Source organism: Danio rerio, chromosome 1 (assembly GCF_049306965.1).
Source record: "Danio rerio strain Tuebingen ecotype United States chromosome 1, GRCz12tu, whole genome shotgun sequence".
Lineage (NCBI taxonomy): Eukaryota > Metazoa > Chordata > Actinopteri > Cypriniformes > Danionidae > Danio > Danio rerio.
The window spans coordinates 60,358,844-60,380,074 of NC_133176.1; the positions used below are offsets into that span (position 1 = coordinate 60,358,844).

General features: G+C 40.1%; 1 protein-coding gene across 2 annotated transcripts in view; it reads left to right on the forward strand.

Moving 5' to 3' along the window:
• The window catches only part of LOC100149932 (B-cell receptor CD22-like), a 44,536-nt gene that overhangs the window by 629 nt on the left and 22,676 nt on the right, over positions 1–21,231 (forward strand). The window contains exons 3-15 of one of the 2 annotated variants that reach the window (XM_073906449.1): positions 42–392; positions 491–736; positions 3,220–3,477; positions 3,580–3,834; positions 3,924–4,181; positions 4,272–4,526; positions 4,618–4,872; positions 4,982–5,236; positions 5,357–5,611; positions 5,723–5,977; positions 18,787–19,041; positions 19,161–19,415; positions 19,512–19,751. In XM_073906449.1, the coding sequence (XP_073762550.1) occupies positions 42–392; positions 491–736; positions 3,220–3,477; positions 3,580–3,834; positions 3,924–4,181; positions 4,272–4,526; positions 4,618–4,872; positions 4,982–5,236; positions 5,357–5,611; positions 5,723–5,977; positions 18,787–19,041; positions 19,161–19,415; positions 19,512–19,751 (3,393 nt within the window). Of the gene's footprint in view, positions 1–41; positions 393–490; positions 737–3,219; positions 3,478–3,579; positions 3,835–3,923; positions 4,182–4,271; positions 4,527–4,617; positions 4,873–4,981; positions 5,237–5,356; positions 5,612–5,722; positions 5,978–13,760; positions 13,926–18,029; positions 18,372–18,469; positions 18,710–18,786; positions 19,042–19,160; positions 19,416–19,511; positions 19,752–19,825; positions 19,911–20,016; positions 20,063–20,261; positions 20,474–21,231 lie in introns of those variants that run through there. The other variant, XM_073906452.1, reaches the window with a different exon arrangement.

Below are 21,231 nucleotides of genomic sequence, written 5' to 3' on the forward strand. Positions count from 1 at the left end.
TTGCTAAAGCTACATTTTAATCAGGACTATTTCTGTTTCAGGGGTTTCTGCTGCTGGTTGGGGTGTGAATTACAGTCCTTCACAAATCTGTGCTCTACAGAACTCATCAGTGACAATCAGCTGCACTTTTACATACCCGACTACTGGATATCAGATCATGAAAGTGTTCTGGAACAAAGACCTTGTAAAAAATGGAGGAGAGTTTGCAGATCTGTCTGAGGACCCTGAATACAGTCAGAGGCTTCAGTATCTGGGAGATAAAAAGCAGAACTGCACCATCAGACTGAGTCATGTGACCAAGAATGATGAACACGAGTATTACTTCAGAATCACTACTAATGTAACTGGTGGGAGAATTATTGGTATTCCAGGAGTGCATCTTAATGTCACAGGTGACTCTCCTGAGGTTTCTCTCTTCTTGTGGTCATTATGTAGAATAATAATCAGTGTATGAGAGCAGCACTAGATATAATGTGTGTGTTGTGTTCAGATCTTCAGCTGGAGTCTCCTGAGAGAGTGACAGAGGGAGATTCAGTCCGTCTGACATGTAAACGCAGCTGTAATCTGACTGACACACCAACATTCATCTGGTACAGAAACTCAGAGATATTGACTACAGGAACTACTGGAGACAAACTCATCCTTGATCCAGTCAGAGGAGAAGATGCAGGCAGATATAGATGTGCTGTACTTGGAAACACACTTGCATCGCCTGATGTCTATCTCAATGTCACCTGTAAGTACAGATTTATTTATTCATTTTTAAATGCTTCTGTAATTTATCTACGATGGACATTCAATTCCATTCATCTTTATTTCTCTGACACTTTTACATTGTTGATTGGGTCAAAGCAGCAACATAGAAGTTCTAGTAAATTAAACCTGTGTCAGTCCAGTGTTCAGTTCAGTTTGGTTTCATTTTCACTGATGAGACACTGAAGAGCAAGTCCATCGATGCGCAGCTCGATAAGTCAGGGGTTCAGGAATGTGGAGACCTCAGGATTAGACTTACATAAGCGTTACCGGCTCCGCTTGCCCTAAATAATGTGGACTAAGGGCCTACTCACACTATGCCATCTGTACCGTGCCCAGGCCCGTTTCCCGGATCGTTTGAGAAGAGTGAGTGCGCTGAATCGGGCTCAAGCACGGTTCACTTGGCCGGCCCGGGCCCGGTTGGAAGAGGTGTGCCTGAGCCTCAAGCCCGAAACTGAAAGCGAGACGTGACTTTTAAGGGATTGTTTCATATGGATTTATTAATCATTCTTACTGTTCAGTGAACGCAAACTGCCATAGTTTATTAAAGACGAGAACTTCTCACTGCACCACAGCTGCGCGGCTTCAGCAGACCTCCTCATTCCTGCAGCACGAGAGCTTTATTATTATGAGCTCCAAAAGTGGCGGATCTGTTCGACGAAATATCTGACTGCGTGTCACCGCATCCCTAAGGACTGTTTGGCGAAATATCTGACTGCATGTCACTGCATATCAAACGACTGAAACGATATAACTAGAGAAACCTCCACTGTGCTGCTGAGTGAGAGAGCGATTCTCACTGAACAGCGCAGCAGCGATGACGTAAGCGTGCCGAGGCCCGTTTGTGGTGTGAGTGCGGGCCAACAGGGGAGACGGGAGGGGGGACAAGCGTGCCTTGGCCCGGTTCGAGGCAACTGTACCTAGTGTGAGTACGGCCAAACAAACTTCAGAGGATTTGGATTTCAAAGCATTTGGGTTTATGTGTATGCTAATGCAAACAGATGTGTCTTTTAACTGACAGAGGGTGTCTGCCTCCCGAACTGTGCTAAGATGGCTGTTCCAGAGTTTACAGTGTATCTGGAAAGTATTCATATACTCTGATCATATTTCTTTGTTTTAAAAAGCAGTCTGGCAGCTGCATCTTGAACCAGCAGAAGTGTGCTAATTAGGCCAACAGGGCGACCACCTAGTAACACATAACAATAGTATAACTGAGAAGTAATGAATGCATGTATAGGCTTTTACGCATCAGACATTGATAGCATATGTTGAAGTTTGGCAACATTTTTCAAATAAAAAAAAAATGCAGTCTTACAGATGCTTGAAATCTGGCCTTGGGATGATTAAAAAATCATACCAAATTTTTGACTGAAGAAGAGGACTGAAGAAGAGGGTTTTGCGTGTGAGGTTTTTGTGTCCAATTAGCAAGATCTCAGATTTATCTGAATTTAGTTATAAGAAGTTATTAGTCAACCAATGTTTAATATCAGCTATACAATCTGTTAATTTTGAAAATTAGTACAAATTACCAGATTGAGAGGACATATAAAGTTGTGTATCATTAGCATAACAGTGGAAACTAACATGTTTTTTTTTTTTGTTTTTTTTTATGATATCACCTAGTGGTTGCATATATAGTGTGAAAACAGAACAAGAACTGAGCTTTGTGGTATCCCACAGTGTACTTTTGATCTGTATGATGCCTCTTCAATAACTGACACAACTTGAAAACGTTTAGATAGATCAGACCTGAACCAGGCCAATGCAGTTCCAGTAATACCAATATAATTTTCAAGCCTATCAAAGAGAATATTATGATCCACGATCTATTATCGGACGACAGGAGCAGGTCAGTTTCAGTTCTTACAAGTGCTGTTTCTGTGCTATGAAGTTCTCTAAATCCAGACTGGATTCTCACAAATATTGTTTCTCTGTAGGAAGGAACATAGTTAAGCAGAGACAACTTTTCCTAGAATTTCTGATAGAAAAGCCAGGTTTGAAATGGTCTATAACAAGGATCACCAAACTTGTTCCTGGAGGGCCGGTGTCCTGGAGATTTGAGCTCCAACCCTAATCAAGCACACCTGAACAAGTGAATGAAGGTCTTACTAGGTGTACTTGAAACACCCACGCAGGTGTGTTGAGGCAAGTTGGAGGTAAACCCTGCAGGCCATTAGACCTCCAGGAATGAGATTGGTGACCCCTTGTCTATAAATGACCATTTTTTAAGGATTAAGCTGTTTTTTTTTTTGTTTTTTTTTTAAATAAGAGGCTGAATGACAGCTAGTTTAAAAGTTTTAGGCGCATATTACAAAAGTAAGGAAGGATTCAAAAGGTTAAGAAAACGTTCAGAAACTTCTGAAAACTGTTTTAATAATTTCGGGGATATAGGCTCTGATATAGACAATGTTAATTTGGAGGAATTTATCAGTTTAGACAGTTTTTCCTTAATTGTGTGTGTTGTAGATCCTCCAAACAACGTCTCGGTGTCCATCAATGGATCTGCTGTAATAGTAAAGGGAGATTCAGTGAGTTTGATCTGCAGCAGCAACTCAAACCCTCCTGCTCTGAACTTCAGCTGGTTTAAAGGAGAAACATCTGTAGGTTCTGGAAGAATCTTCAACATCTCCAAGATCAGCTCTGATGACAGTGGAGAATACAAGTGTAGAGCCAGAAATGACCTTGGAGAGAAATACTCTGCTCCTGTGACTTTAGATGTCCAGTGTGAGTTTATGAACGTTCAGTTATTAAAATTATGAATGAAGTATTTGATAAAATTTTATTTGGGTTAATTAAATGTTATCTTTTATTCTTCTTCTTCTTTAGATCCTCCAAGGAATGTCTCGATATCCATCAGAAGATCTGCTGTAATAATGTCTGGAGATTCAGTGACTCTGAACTGCAGCAGTGACTCAAACCCTCCTGCATTATTCAGCTGGTTTAAAGGAACAACGTATGTAGGATCTGGAAGAATCTTCAACATATTAAATATCAGCTCTGATGACAGTGGAGAATACAAGTGTAAAGCCAAAAATGAACATGGAGTGAAATACTCTGATCCTGTGACTTTAGATGCCCAGTGTGAGTAAATTATCATTTGTACAGATCATTGTTCAAAATAATAAATGACTATAATATTTTGTATAATAAGTAAATTTGGTCTGTTTCAGATCCACCCAGGAACATCTCAGTGTCCATCAGTGGACCTGCTGTAATAATGTCTGGAGATTCAGTGACTCTGAGCTGCAGCAGCGACTCAAACCCTCCTGCACTGAACTTCAGCTGGTTTAAAGGAGACACATCTGTAGGATCTGGAAGAATCTTCAGCATCTCCAAGATCAGCTCTGATGACAGTGGAGAATACAAGTGTAGAGCCAAAAATGACCATGGAGAGAAATACTCTGATCCTGTGACTTTAGATGTCCAATGTGAGTAAATGATGATTTGTACAGATCATTGTTAAAAATAATAAATAACTGTAATAATTATGCATAATAAATAAATTTGTTCTGTTTCAGACGCACCCAGGAACATCTCAGTGTCCATCAGTGGATCTGCTGTAATAATGTCTGGAGATTCAGTAACTCTGAACTGCAGCAGCGACTCAAACCCTCCTGCAGAAATCAACTGGTTTAAAGGAGAAACATTTGTAGGATCTGGAAGAATCTTCAACATCTCCAAGATCAGCTCTGATGACAGTGGAGAATACAAGTGTAGAGCCAGAAATGAACATGGAGAGGAATACTCTGATCCTGTGACTTTAGATGTCCAGTGTAAGTTTTTAATAATTTGTACTGATCATTGTTCAAAATAATGAATTACTGTAATAATTATGTAAAATTAGGTAAATTTGGTCTGTTTCAGACCCACCAAGGAATGTCTCAGTGTCCATAAGTGGATCTGCTGTAATACTGTCTGGAGATTCAGTGACTCTGAGCTGCAGCAGTGACTCAAACCCTCCTGCAGAAATCAGCTGGTTTAAAGGAGAAACATCTGTAGGATCTGGAAGATTCTTCAACATCTCCAAGATCAGCTCTGATGACAGTGGAGAATACAAGTGTAGAGCCAGAAATGCACATGGAGAGAAATACTCTGATCCTGTGACTTTAGATGTCCAGTGTGAGTTTAAAATGCTTCAGTAACTGATATATTAAATCCTCTAAATCTAGACTTCAATGCCATGTTTGATGTGATTTATTGATATAAGTGTTTTTTTTTTCTGTTTCAGATCCACCCAGGAACATCTCAGTGTCTGTCAGTGGGTCTCATGTAGTAATGTCTGGAGATTCAGTATCTCTGAACTGCAGCAGTGACTCAAACCCTCCTGCAGAAATCAGCTGGTTTAAAGAAGAATCATTTGTAGGATCTGGAAGAATCTTCAACATCCCCAAGATCAGCTCTGATGACAGTGGAGAATACAAGTGTAGAGCCAGAAATGAGCATGGAGAGCAATACTCTGATCCTGTGACTTTAGATGTCCAGTGTGAGTTTATGAATGTTCAGCTATTAAAACTGACAAAAGCAGTATTTGAATCAATTTAAGTGTTGGTTATTTGGGTTAATTATTTGTTACCCTTTTTTTCTTCTTCTTCTTCTTTTTTAGATCCCCCCAGAAATGTCTCAATGTCCATTAGTGGATCTGCTGTAATAATGTCTGGAGATTCAGTGACTCTGAGCTGCAGCAGTGACTCAAACCCTCTTGCTGAAATCAACTGGTTTAAAGCAACCAAGTACATAGGATCTGGAAGAATCTTCAACATCTCCAAGATCAGCTCTGATGACAGTGGAGAATACAAGTGTAGAGCTAGAAATGACCATGGAGAGAAATACTCTGATCCTGTGACTTTAGATGTTCAGTGTGAGTTTATAATGCTTCAGTAACATATATATAAATCCTCTAAATCTGGACTTTAATGTCATGTGGGATGTGATTTATTGATATGAGTGGTTTTTTTTTTTTCTGTTTCAGATCCACCCAGGAACATCTCAGTGTCCCTCAGTGGACCTTCTGTGATAATGTCTGGAGATTCAGTGACTCTGAGCTGCAGCAGCGACTCAAACCCTCCTGCACAAATCAGCTGGTTTAAAGGAGAAACATCTGTAGGATCTGGAAGAATCTTCAACATCTCCAAGATCAGCTCTGATGACAGTGGAGAATACAAGTGTAGAGCCAGAAATGAACATGGAGAGAAATACTCTGATCCTGTGACTTTAGATGTCCAGTGTGAGTTTATGATGCTTCATCTACTGATATATTTCCTCTTATATATGTAGACTGTGACATATTTATTGAGAATGTTAATGATATCATTGTTTTTCTGTTTCAGATCCTCCCAGGAATGTCTTAGTGTCCGTCACTGATTCTGGTCAGCTTTTTTCTGATTCAGTGAGTCTGATGTGCATCAGTGACTCAAACCCTCCTGCTCTGAACTTCAGCTGGTTTAAGGAGAATCAAAGCTCAGCTGTTGGATCTGGACAGAGTTTCAGTGCAGTACAGAGTGGACGCTTCTACTGTGAGGCTCACAATCCACATGGAGCTCAGAGATCAGACGCCGTCACTGTCACTGGTGAAGCTTTTATCATCACACTCCTGTAACTTCATCAGTCTGGAGAGTTAATCATGATCTGCTTCATCTTTCAGTTCAGCAAGGCGCTGGGAGAACTATGACTGTGATAATAGTCACATCTGCAGGATTAATAATCATCATAATCTTGCTTGCAATGTGAGATCAATAAAAACTGCACTATTTAAAACTGCAGTAACAACCTTCCACAGTGCTGTATTTACCTTAGATTTTTTACCATCATCTTTCTTCTGACAGGCTATTTAAATGGAAGTGCAAACGATCTGCATTGAAAGAGTCTGCGGTGAGATGATCTAAATTATTTACAGTGTTTTCATGTACAGAGATATTAAGGGTGTAGAGTAAAACTGATTTACATTGAGTTCCTCTGGACATTAATGCAGTTCAGCCTGGTTCAGGTATCATTTTATTTTCTTTGCTGGTTTGTTTGAATGGCAAACCATCTGTGCACCCATGGCTGTGCTGGTCTGAACAGGAGGTGTGTAAAGGCACATTATTGACATGTTGCATTTTAAATAGACAGCAACATTGACCAACTAAAAGATCCTCTAAAATTAATGCCGCAGTTTTTCTTTTATTTCAAGAGTTCATGCTTAGATATTACCTGATAATGATAGCAGTTTTGGTATGCTGTCCCAGGAGAGAACCCTGAGCTCAGAGACAATTGAGCCCAGGGCTCCCGCCTGGTCAATGAGCATGTGAGGGGGTACGAGATCAGGTAGTTCCCTAAAATGCTTACTGACAGCAGCAGTGTATTTGAAGAAACACCCCAAAAGGCTATAAATGCAATAGCTAGCCGCTGAATATAGTGATTGGGAAAGGAAAAAGTAAAGGGGGCTCCTGTGGGAGCAGACGGTGACACAGACTACTGCGGGAGCCTGAGAAGGGATGGCGTTGGGGGGGCAGTGAAGACTCCTGAGAGAGTCAAGGCTTAGGGTGACCCAAGTGGGAGTCAGAGCCGTGGGGTGGGAGGGATCCTGCTGGAGTCAGGGAAAAAGGAAGGGGTGATGAGGCCTCCAGCTGGATAGGGAGGTGAACGGGGGGTGGGTTGTTGACTTCTGGGGCGTCAATTGCTTGAAAAACTTTCTTAACAGAGATAGAACTGGGAAGTGGCGGCACTATATATACAGATATAGCGTTATGAAGACTCCTAGATGACGCAGTGGTGCAGTAGGTAGTGCTGTCGTCTCACAGCAAGGAGGTCGCTGGTTCGAGCTTCGGCTGGTTCAGTTGATATTTTTGTGTGGAGTTTGCATATTCTCACTGCATTCCCGTGGATTTCCTCTGCATTCTCTGGTTTCCCCACAAGTCCAAAGACATGCGGTACAGGTGGATTGGGTAAGCTAAAATTGTCTGTAATGTATGTGTGTGAATGAGAGTGTATGGGTGTTTCCCTGTGATGGGTTGCAGCTGGAAGGGCATCCAGCGGGAGTCAGGGATAAAGGAGGGGGACGGGAGGCTTGAAGTGTGAGTTTCTTTGGTTATTATTTTCATTTCTTTGTTTGTTGACAGTGTTCAGCTTTACTGCAATGACACAGATGGCAGCGTTTGAGAGATTCTGACAGAGTTCGTGGACTGTATGCTTGCTAGAGATTGAGTTGAAGGTATGCGTAGAATGAGCCTGGGGAAAGCAGGTGGTGGCATGAAGCGGAAGGAGAGGAAGATCTCTTGATGGCGTTGTGGCTGAATTGTAAAAGAGCAGGTGCACAAGCTGTCTCTTGTGGGGGCTTGAGGTTGAGTTTGGAATGATCCAATTGGCTCACTAATGATTACAGATGAGAGACCAGCTCGATCAATCATATGATGTGCTCCTCTCCAAATTAGTTTTCTGAAACATCAGGGCACGTTAGTGATGTGCAGGTCCAAAATGTGCATACATGTTGCTTATTACACACACAGGGATCCACACCAGCACACCAACATCTTCAAATGTTAAAAATGAAAGGATTAAAATGTAAAAAAAATATTATTGTTTACATAAATGTAAAATTGGAGCCGCACAGTGGCTCAGTGGTTAGTACTGTCACTTCACAGCAAGAAGGTCACTGGTTCGAGTCTCAGCTGGGCCAGGTGGCATGTTAGTGTGGAGTTTGCCTGTTTTCCCTGCATTGGAATGGGTTTCCTATGGGTGTTCCGGTTTCCCCCACAGTCCGAAAACATGCGCTATTGATGAATTGAATAAACTAAATTGGCCATAGTGTATGAGTGTCTGTGTGAATGTGAGAGTGAATGGGTGTTTTCCAGTACTGGGTTAGCATAGTTAGCCGTTCATTTTGCTGTTGCGACTTCGGTAGAAAAATTAGGCAATAAATATAAAACCTGCTACCTCATACCACACCTACTTTACCTCAGAGGGCTTTGGTGAATCTGGCTCAATAGATGGTCTTTAACATTGTGCACCAGCAGATCTGTTTCCTCACTAGCGGTTAGATTTTCTGCTTACAAAGTCCGCCAGTGAAAATAATGAATCCAACATGTTGTGACAGGAGCTTGCTCTTAAAGAGAATGGGAGATGAGACTCTGATTGGTTAAATGCATGTTATGACCAACAACCCTTTTAGACCATTCACTTTGTGCATGACCATTTTTCCCATACTCAAAATGAAGAGGTCCGGTGTTTTGCACTTTATACCACAAGTTTATATCATTAAAATAGAGCTACGATGTCCTTCTCTCTGTCTAGATCTCAGACTCATATGGATCTATGGATCCCCAGCCCACGACCTCTGACCTTTACGACACACCCACAGTAAGTAAATCTCAAAGTCAGACAATGGTCACTGATGATCAGATGATTGATGGATAAACCCTCTCAGCAGCAGTTTGATTATTGGATTTCTTCATCTTATTGTTTGTTCGGTTTAACAGGAAGAGGCTGCAGTGAGAGGCGGAGCCAGAAATCATCAATCCTGAGCTGTGTGGGCGGAGATTGACAGGGATCATTAGTGATGAGTCAGTGAATTGCTTTATAGTCTTATAGTGTTTAATATTTTCGGTGTCTGTGTTCATGTTTCTCCTGTAAGTGATCAGTTAGTGACGGTGCAAACCTTCACTCCACCAGCAGAGGTCTCCATCTCCTGCTACTAATAGAAATGTTTATGGGGTTTTTACTTGTGTTGTGCTCAAAGTTATTTGATTGTGTTTTCATTTTTTATCTGCATAATTTCTAACATTTCATATTGTGAATAACATCAATATTCTGACTACTCAGTTTGTAAAGAGTGGTAGTGACTTAAACACCTCTCATTTTCATTTTTTATTTCACTTTGTGGGTTTTACTTTATTTTAATGGCCTCTTTAACGCATTTTGTTGAATTTAGGTTACATTGCATTTACATGCCAACTAATTCTCAGATTATAAGTAAAATGTTGGGTTGGGTTTGGGGTTAGTTGCCATGTACTTGCAAAGTTTCTTATGGCCAGTTAAATTTCTGTTGAAGAAGTAGAAAGTCTCCTAATACACAAATGAAAATTAACGACATGTATTTGCAATGAAACAATTAGTCAACATATCATGCTATAGAGACCCTCAAAATAAAGTCTTAACAATTTGGGTAAAGTGTATATGTAATGTATAACCAAGTATTTGTTGATGTAATAAAGCATTTTATAATGCCAATAAACTCTCTTGAGTATGAATAATTTATGTTGTCAGCTGTTGTATACTGATAACTAGGCCCACACGGAATCTGCGCACGCAGAATTCCACAGATTTTCCGCAGATTTTCAGCAGAATTCCGCAGATTTCTGCAGATTTTTAGCCCATTATTAATTCTGTTTTTTAACTTGAGTAAATGTGTAAATCTGAATTTATTCAGTTTTTATTCAGTAATTTATTAGTTTTTATTTCATATATTAAGGTTTTAGTTATGATACTCCGTTGGATACTTCCAAAATAATTTAGCAGAAATCTGCAGATTTTTATCAAAATTCTCAGCAGAAATAGCAAAAAAACGTCTGCAGATTCCGTCTGGCCCTGCTGATAACCCATATATCGGCCTCTGAAGGGCACTTTGGAGTTAAAAAAAATCATAACTGCCATATTGAAGTTTCTTCGAAACCAAAGTGCTCAAAACTGGCCAATTCAAAGGGCCCTAATATCTTGCTCTAATCCATGTTTCTTGCAATAATCTTTTATTTTCAAGTTTCTGTGACAAACCTAATGCAAATCATTACAGGGGTGCCCAAACTTGCTTCAACACACTTACCTGAAGGTTTGTAGTATACCTTGTAAGAGCTTGATTAGCAGGTTCAGGTGTGTCTGCTTGGGGTTGAAGCTAAACTCTGGAGGACATCAGCCCTCCGAGAAGGGTTTAAATGGCTTCGAGTAGGTGGGCCTTAGAACTCCAGGTGGGCTGTACAAACCTGGAGTTTTTATTTGTTTATTGTCGTGTACGGAGTCCAGTAGTGTGCTTTATAAATGTTTAATTGTTTTGTAAATATTTATTTGTTTATTGTCTTGTACGGAGTCGAGTAGTGTGCTTTATAAATGTCTACACCTACCCCAACCCTAAACTCGACCTCACAGTAACCTGTTGTGTTACATTAACGTCTACACCTACCCTAAACCCGACCTCACAGTGACCTGTTGTGTTTCATTAACGTCTACACCTACCCCAACCCTTAACCCGACCCCACAGTGAATTGTAGTGTTTCATTAACGTCTACACCTACCCTAAGCCTAAACCCTACCTACAGTGACCTGTTGTGTTTTAATAACGTCTACACCTACACTAAACCCGCCCACACAGTAACTTGTTGTGTTTCATTAACGTCTACACCTACCCTAAGCCTAAACCCTACCTACAGTGACCTGTTGTGTTTTAATAACGTCTACACCTACACTAAACCCGCCCACACAGTAACTTGTTGTGTTTCATTAACGTCTACACCTACCCCAACCCTTAACCCGACCCCACAGTGAATTGTAGTGTTTCATTAACGTCTACACCTACCCTAAGCCTAAACCCTACCTACAGTGACCTGTTGTGTTTTAATAACGTCTACACCTACACTAAACCCGGCCACACAGTAACTTGTTGTGTTTCATTAACGTCTACACCTACCCCAACCCTTAACCCGACCTCACAGTGAATTGTAGTGTTTCATTAACGTCTACACCTACCCTAAGCCTAAACCCGACCTCACAGTAACCTGTTGTGTTTCATTAACGTCTACACCTACTTCAACCCTAAATCTGACATCACAGCGACCTGTTGTGTTTTAATAACGTCTACACCTACCCTAAACCCTACATCACAGTAACTTATTGTGTTTTATTAACGTCTACACCTACCCCAACCCTAAACCCGACCTCACAGTGACCTGTTGTGTTTCATTAACGTCTACACCTACCCTAAACCCGACCTCACAGTAACCTGTTGTGTTTCATTAACGTCTACACCTACCCTAAACCCGACCTCACAGTGACCTGTTGTGTTTCATTAACGTCTACACCTACCCTAAACCCGACCTCACAGTGACCTGTTGTGTTTCATTAACGTCTACACCTACCCCAACCCTTAACCCGACCCCACAGTGAATTGTATGGTTTCATTAACGTCTACACCTACCCTAAGCCTAAACCCAACCTCACAGTAACCTGTTGTGTTTCATTAACGTCTACACCTACTTCAACCCTAAATCTGACATCACAGCGACCTGTTTTGTTTTAATAACGTCTACACCTACCCTAAACCCTACATCACAGTAACTTGTTGTGTTTTATTAACGTCTACACCTACCCCAACCCTAAACCCGACCTCACAGTGACCTGTTGTGTTTCATTAACGTCTACACCTACCCTAAACCCGACCTCACAGTGACCTGTTGTGTTTCATTAACGTCTACGCCTACCCTAAACCCGACCTCACAGTGACCTGTTGTGTTTTAATAACGTCTACACCTACACTAAACCCGACATCACAGTAACCTGTTGTGTTTCATTAACGTCTACACCTACTTCAACCCTAAATCTGACATCACAGTAACTTGTTATGTTTTATTAACGTCTACACCTACCCCAACCCTAAACCCAACCTCACAGTGACCTGTTGTGTTTCATTAACGTCTACACCTCCTCCAACCCTAAACCCAACCTCACAGTGACCTGTTGTGTTTCATTAACGTCTACACCTACCCCAACCCTTAACCCGACCTCACAGTAACCTGTTGTGTTTCAGCTCCACCTACACCTCCTAAACCCAACCTACTTGTGGTTTAAGTCCCTCCCACTTGGAGGTCACCAAGACTACCTGCAGTGTAATCCCTCTAACTTGAAGGTCTCTGGGCTGCAGCGATACCTATTTGCGCTGTCCAGGACCAAGTTTGGGCACCCAACATCTCCTATATTTTTTTCTCCATCCCAACTACATCAAAGACACAGGTGTTATTAATATTATTTGTTTTGACCTACTTTTCAGATGCTGGCCGTTACCCAACTCTCCCCTCTCTACATTGGTTCAGTAGGCCTGATGAGATCCATGCCAATTTTCTTGAAGGTGGTCCCCCCAGTTAGCGATAATGGGATTGAAGCTGCTTTTGGGCAGGCCAGTGGGTTTATCATCTGACCTTCACATTGTAAATGCCCAGCCAAAATATTTGGTTATTAAAACAGTTTAAGGTGGTCGCTTGACCTAAATGTCTGGCCATAGGATTTGAATAAGCTTCCTGGAAATGTATTTTGGGGCTGCTTTTAGGAAATAATAACTGGGTTACAATCTAGTAAGAGGTTTAAGAAGTTTCTTAATAATCTCTTTTTAGTGTCTTGGGTCACTTAATATAACTTTGAATAATAACAAAATAAGGGGAGGTGAGCGGTCAATCGGGCTGTAGTCCTCATTCCCAGAATTAGTGGATGTTTTAGGTGATGACTAACTGCCACCTCGACACTGTGTTTGACCCCGAAATTAGAAATCTAAAGCCAAAATAGTGTAAAACAGTAGAAAGTGAACTATATTCCTGTGCACACACCACACCCGATCTGTGCCACTCTCGTCCTATGCCATTTTTTTGCATCAGGCTTTGATGGATGAAGGTTTGATTACACCCCTAATCCACTAAGGCCTTATCCCCCCAAATACTCACGGGTCTCTAATATAACCCATCATTATCTTAAAACATCATGAACTTTAGAGAGTTTAACGTCTGTGATGTTCAGTTAAGAGGAGGGACAGATATTAAACAGCGTTAACCACAAAAAGCCTGCCACTGTAAAGGAGAAGCGCATGAGTTAAAATAGTCCATCAGTCGCTGTTGATCGGCTGCTCTTCAACACGGTAAGACAAACACACTGGTATTTGACTGATGATTAGTGTAGATGAAGCTCATATAACACATGATTTCTGACATGAGAAATATCTTGTGTTGATCTCAGTCATCAGTTGATTTACACACACTGATGTTGTGCATTAATAATCTGCAGATGTGTAAAGATCTTCCTAACACTAAGAGCTGTTTAGGGTGATGTACATTTACTGTTGATGAGTGTAGAAGTGATGATTAATGCTGGATTCTAGATAGATTTGATGCTGATGTGGCTCAGAATGGCTCCTGCTCTTCATCTGATCTTTCTGCTCATCATTCACAGTGAGTCAATCTTACATTCACATCACTGCTTTATTTATTCAGCAGGTTTCTGATAATCTTCTCTCTGATATAGGAAGTTAGGCTGTGCTGGAGGATCTGTTTTCTCAGAAGAGAGTCTGTAGTTAAATTAAACCCGCCTGCTTTTGCAGTTATTTTCACACCATTGGTTTAAGCTGATGCACTGAGAGCTGGCTAAATCTTCCTAGTGACAACAGTCAATGTCTTGTGTTCATTTTAGTACATTGGAACACAATAAAAAGCGACTTTTGACAGCTAGACAATAATAGTGTTCTTTAACATCAGCTTGGCTTGTCCTGGGAATAAATGGTGAAAATTCATATGAAAATTCAAAACACTTACTGTCTCAATATGAATATTGATGGACACTTTTGTTTCAGAACACAACTGCAACATTTATGGAAATAGTAAAATAAACATGAGTCCTGAAAGGAACTTTTCAATAACAGGAAATAAATTATAATACTTGCTTTATTTATATAGCACAGTTCAAAACAACACATTGACCAAATATAATGTGCTAACATGTAAACTAAATCAAGAACTGACCTTAACTATAACATGAGTTTTCATTTTTGAGTGTATTATCCCTTTAAAGGGCACCTATGATGAAAATATATTTTGTAAGCAGTTTGGACAGATCTGTCTACAGTCATATTGGGGTGACAATAGGTCTCTTTTTTAATTTTCTGACATTTAAATAGGATCCAAATCACTCCCCCTTTTGAGGCCCACCTCAGCGTGGCGTAGAAGTGCGGTTTCCCCGCCCACAGAATTGATTGACAACCGCATATTAACATGTCTCCGTTGTAGTGTGTATAATCATATCAACAAGACAGAACATGCGCAAAGCAACCAGGATTTAAAAAATATGTTGAGCTCTCTGTGATCATCTACACTAGGGTTGGGTATCGTTTGGTTTTTTTTCGATACCGGTGCTAAATCGATACTTTTAAAACGATAAAGGTGCCAAAACGGTGCCTGAACCGATACTTTTTAGCCACAAAATGATGGTGGATACCTCTACAAAAATATTTTATTTGAAAAAATATTTACATACAGTATATTTTTGATTTACACAACAAATCAGTTACAAAATAATTTGACTAATTATTTTAACTTTTGTAGTTAACTGATTAAGTTTAAATTACTCTTTAATCTGAATAAAAGACCATAAAATACCTAAAGGGACTTTATCTGAATACAACTGTCTTGCAAAATAACTAGTAAAATGTTCTGCACTGACTGTCATGGGGGGGAAGAGAAAACAGTAGATATTAGAAATGAGTTACTTAAACTATTATGTTTAAAAATGTGTCGTAAATAAATCCTGTGTTGAAGACGGAAATAAGAAATGAATGACTTCCTATATTAAGTTAAAATCCCTTTTGAAAACAGAAGTCTAATATCATCAACGGTAAACATTTTGATAGTGTTTCACAACAAGAATTTGACTGAAGTTTAATCCTTTTATTACCGGAGTCAATATGGGCGTCAACTTCTGACGAATGCGAGGAACTGATGCGCGTAGCACCTTCACAGAGATAGCAAGTGCCGCGTAAACAGAGGGAGCGAGCATAAGCGAGTGCCGGAGGAACGATTGCTCATGTCACCTAAAGCACGCGAGAAAGGCTCTGCCTTTGAGCCCCCAAATGTGTCATTAGGTTTGACATGTTTCCCCCTTACACGCAACTTTGGTAATCACAGTTGCTGTGTAGGAATCATTGCTTGTAAACTACGCTTTAGAATGCTTAGTTTAAGCAAATTTGATGAACGTGATCACGCGTGTTGATCTCAGTGTTGCTCTCGCTCACCGAAAACTGCTAGCTGAATGCGCTGTACTGCGCACGTTGCATGCGTCTGTTCCCTAGCGACAATAACAATCTTGATATCGCCTATCCGTATTCCTCAAAGTTGTTTAGTATTAAATGTTTAGTGATGCTCTGACACAACGCCTATGTGTGCCTTTTTTCATGCACCCCTTACGTCCTTGCTGCAGCAACAAAATTAGGCACCGAAATTCATACGCTGATTTAATACCGATACATACTGGTTACCAAGGTACCGGTGCTATATTGGCACCGGGTTTCGGTACCCAACCCTAATCTACACCCAAGAGAATGATTTTTTCAAGTTTAAGTGAAGTTTCGAGAGAATCACATGCTTATGATTGACTACAGCTGGTCCCGCATCAGCCACACATATCTCGCCAATCAGATGAATACTAACTCACTATATATAACCAGTTTTCCACTTCAGTCATCTTCATCTTGAAGAATCCCCCCCCCATCCCCTTCTCCTTATAGGGCGGGGGCCTCACAGCAAGAGTGCCATTGGTTCGAGCCCTCACTGGGCCAATCACCGTTTCTGTGCAAAGTTTGCATGTTCTCCCTGTGCTTACGTCTCGCGTGGGATTTCCCTGGGTACCCTGGTTTCCTTCCACCGTCCAAAGACATACCATATAAGTAAATTGACTAATCCAAAATGGCATCATAGATAAACTCTTAGTCAGCTATCTCTCATAGCTAGTCTTAACACTTTCAAAAGCAGGGGAGTTCTCGAGGCCTACCTGAGCTTAATCTCCCATCTCGTCCTGCAAATGGGAGGGAGCCCAGGGCTCGAGGATATTCTGAGCTCAGGTCTCTCTCTCGGGACAGCATGCCAAACACACTTTGTTATCAATCATCAGCTAACTGTAAACTCTTGAAAACATTTTTAAAACAGTGCATGTTTGTAATAAAGTAGAGACAGTATGTGTATGAACATTGTAAAGACATTTGAACATCGTGTGTGACTCATTGTTGCAGAAAGGCTTGAATTAACTCCACAACAAATACATCAAATAATCATTGGGAAAATTCTTACTGTAGAATTTCTCACAAGCGTTACGTAAGATTTGCATCCTTCATGTCTTTCACTGAGATGCTTATCTGCAGCAGGAGATGGAGACACACATCTCTGTGGCTCTGACGGGACGTTGGAATGGTGGGTGGGGAGAACCAATTTGCATTAAAGGCACAGGCAACAATAAAACTGCTATAGTTCAAAGCTGAATATTTTAAACTTTTGAAAGCTCTAATAAATAATCTGAAGTGTTTTTTGAGCTGAAACTTTACAGAGACATTCTGGAGACACAAAATACTTCTTTTTAATCTTGAAAAAGCAGTAAAATAATTGCCCTTTAATAATACATTCTCATTAAATATGATACATTTACCTTAATCACAAAAAAAAAAAATTAACTAACATACTAACAAAGAAGTAGGTAGTTAAATAACTCATCATTAGTTTATAATAAAAAAAAAACATCATTTACATGTTAGTACATTTTATTTATGTACTGTATTTTTCTTGGCCAGTTATTTTCCATTATTGTGTTATATATTTTTTTCTCGGCTCGTTTATCTTCTCTGTTCTCTTTTTATTTCTGTCTTCCATCAAGACTGAAGTCATTCACACTGAGATCATTATTCATATTCACAAGATCAGCTTAAAATATCATCTGTAATGAGTCTGTTTACAACTAATAAAGCAGCATGTGCTCCTATTGTCTTATAGTCCAGTTTACTGATAAAACTACATTTTCACTATGGTGAAGGTTACGCGTTTGTGCTCGTGCAAACATTAGTAATTAGAAGTTAATAGAGATAATTCAAGAAAAGCAACCCTGTTTTTTTAATGTATGCTCGCCTTTCATGAAATGCTATGTATACTTGATGAGCCACTTGATTGAAACATGCACTTTTTAAATGAAAACTTCAAGTTAAGCCAAAGAGTGACAATTATGTTTAACGTAACACAATCATGTTAAATGAAAAGTAACCACAATGGCAATAATTTAACATGAATTGTTTATGTAAATTATATTTTTTGGTCTGATTATTTAATTATCTTTAATTGTGTTCTGTGTTCAGAAGTGGTCAATCCTGCAGTTATCGCTTTTGGTAGCGTTGCGTGACGTTATATGTTTGTCTGAACAGCTGTTAACAAAATAAAAAAGTGTTTATATGCATCCAGCCTCCATTTTGTTTTTGTACAGAATATATTGATATTCAGACAAAAACTACAATGATATCTGTTTTTCAGGGGTTTCTGGTGCTGACTGGGTTGTGAATTACAAATCTTTACACATCTGTGCACTGAAGAACTCATCAGTGATAATCAGCTGCACTTATAAATACCCTAATGGACATCAGATCATGAAAGTGTACTGGACCAAAAACCCTGTAAAGGATGTAGAGCCTCCAGATCTGTCTGAGGACCCTGAATACAGTCAGAGGCTTCAGTATCTGGGAGATAAAAAGCAGAACTGCACCATCAGACTGAGTCATGTGACAAAGAAAGTTGAACATGAGTACTGTTTTAGATTTACTACTGATAAAGATGGGAAATGGCTTGGCTCTCCAGGAGTGATTCTCTCTGTCACAGGTGACTCTCCTGAGGTTTCTCTCTTCTTGTGGTCATTATGTAGAATAATAATCAGTGTATGAGAGCAGCACTAGATATAATGTGTGTGTTGTGTTCAGATCTTCAGCTGGAGTCTCCTGAGAGAGTGACAGAGGGAGATTCAGTCCGTCTGACATGTAAAAGCAGCTGTAAACTGACTGACACACCAACATTCATCTGGTACAGAAACTCACACACATTGACTAATATTGGAGATGAACTCAACATCAGCTCAGTCAGAAGAGAAGACGCAGGCAGATATAGATGTGCTGTACATGGACACACACTCACATCACCTGACGTCTATCTCAATGTCACCTGTGAGTCCAGATTTATTTTCATTATATAGTTTTATTATTATTATAGGATTTACACATTTTATTTTTATGTGCTTTAGATCCTCCAAAGAGCGTCTCAGTGTCCATCAGTGGGTCTGCTGTAATAATGTCTGGAGATTCAGTGGCTCTGAGCTGCAGCAGTGACTCAAACCCTCCTGCAGAAATCAACTGGTTTAAAGGAGAAACATCAGTAAGATCTGGAAGAATCTTCAGCATCTCCAAGATCAGCTCTGATGACAGTGGAGAATACAAGTGTAGAGCCAGAAATGACCATGGAGTGAAATACTCTGATCCTGTGACTTTAGATGTTCAGTGTGAGTAAATGATGGTTCAGTAACTGATATATTAAATCCTCTAAGTCTGGATTTTAATGCCATGTTTGATGTAATTGATATGAGTGTTTTTTTAGTTTTTTTTTTTTTTTCTGTTTCAGACGCACCCAAGAACATCTCAGTGTCCATCAGTGGATCTGCTGTGATAATGTCTGGAGATTCAGTGACTCTGAGCTGCAGCAGTGACTCAAACCCTCCAGCAGATTTTAGCTGGTTTAAAGGAGAAACATCTGTAAGATCTGGAAGAATCTTCAGCATCTCAAATATCAGCTCTGATGACAGTGGAGAATACAAGTGTAGAGCCAGAAATGAACATGGAGAGAAAAACTCTGATCCTGTGACTTTAGATGTCCAGTGTGAGTTTTTGATTATTCAATTACTGAAACATTACCTCCTATAAATATTAATGTTGTGGATGTTATTAAGTAGATATGAGTGTTTTTTCTTTCTAGACCCACCCAAGAGCATCTCAGTGTCCGTCACTGATTCTGGTCAGCTTTTTTCTGATTCAGTGAGTCTGATGTGCATCAGTGACTCAAACTCTCCTGCTCTGAACTTCAGCTGGTTTAAGGAGAATCAAAGCTCAGCTGTTGGATCTGGACAGAGTTTCAGTGCAGTACAGAGTGGACGCTTCTACTGTGAGGCTCACAATCCACATGGAGCTCAGAGATCAGACGCCGTCACTGTCACTGGTGAAGCTTTTATCATCACACTCCTGTAACTTCATCAGTCTGGAGAGTTAATCATGATCTGCTTCATCTTTCAGTTCATCAGCATGCTGAGAGAAACATCATCATCATCACAGCGACATCTGGAGGATTATTCATCTTCATCATCATCCTGTGTTTAATGTGAGATCAATAAAATCACATTTTTTTACAGTTAAAAAAAAATTATTGCTGTATTTAGTGTATTATAAGAGTGATTCATGTCTGTTAATGTGTGTTATTACAACAGAAAGAAACAAAGGAGTGGTGAATCTGAAGGTCTCTCAGTGACGCAGGTACAGTTAATCATGCAGATACAACCTTACAGCGGAAAATCAGACAAACTCATGTTTTTCTTTGTGTTATTCAAATTTCTGGTATATTTACAATTTTAACTTTAAAGTCATCAGCATATCTACATCACATCTGCAGTACGATTCAGTGAGAAAAATCCAGATGCTTTGTATTAAAGGCTCTTATTTTGTTGTGTTTCAGAATGATCTGTATTCTGCTCCTGGATCAGCGGGTGATGCTCTGTATGCCAGTGTAAATCCCAAAAGAGGAAGAGCTGCTGAATGCAGAGATGCTGAGGAGATCCAGTACTCCACTGTCCGATATCACAGAGACACACAGATGAAGAGAGAGGAAGAAGAGGAGCAGCGTCAGTGTGACGACACACCAGTTCAGCAGCCTGATCAAGACCACAGGTGAGGAGAAACTGCTGGACCATCAACAACCGCACTAAATCCCCATGTTGATTCTAGAACATCATTCCTGTTCTAAATTATAATCCAAACCTAATCCCTTTCCCTAAACCTAACCCTAACTGTAAAGTATTTTCCATTATCAGAGTCAATTAATACAGTGTTTCTCTGTTAGGTTTGTATTCAGTGAGCATATCTGTAATGTATTGAGGTCCTAGGCCATTGAGTGATGTATAAACTATTTATAGATAGTAATACTTTAAACTCTATTCTGAATGTAACTGGGAGCCAGTGTAGAGACCTGAGGACAGGTGTGATGAGCTCTGATTTCCTGCTTCTGGTCAGAATCCTGGACGCAGCTTTCTGGATGAGCTGCAACTGTCTGACTATTTATTTGGGGAAGCCTGTGAGGAGGCCGTTACAGTAATCCACCATACTGCTGATAAAACCATGAACAAGTTTCTCACTGGAAACAAAGCATCTAATATGTGCATGTTTTAAAGATGATAGTATGCTGATTTAGACTACTGAACCTTAGATCTGACTCCAAGATCAACCAAGACTCTTGACCTTATTTTTTGTTGTTTGACCTCTAAGAGTCGAAGTACACATTCACCTTGAGAATCTCGTCTCCGTTCCCAAAACGCAATGACTGTTATCGCTGTCCTTATGGGATGTGTCTGCCACAAGTCCACTGAGGAGCTGATCTGAAGACCTGTGGTCATTCAGACATTTACAAGGAGTGTGTGTGCCATTTAGGT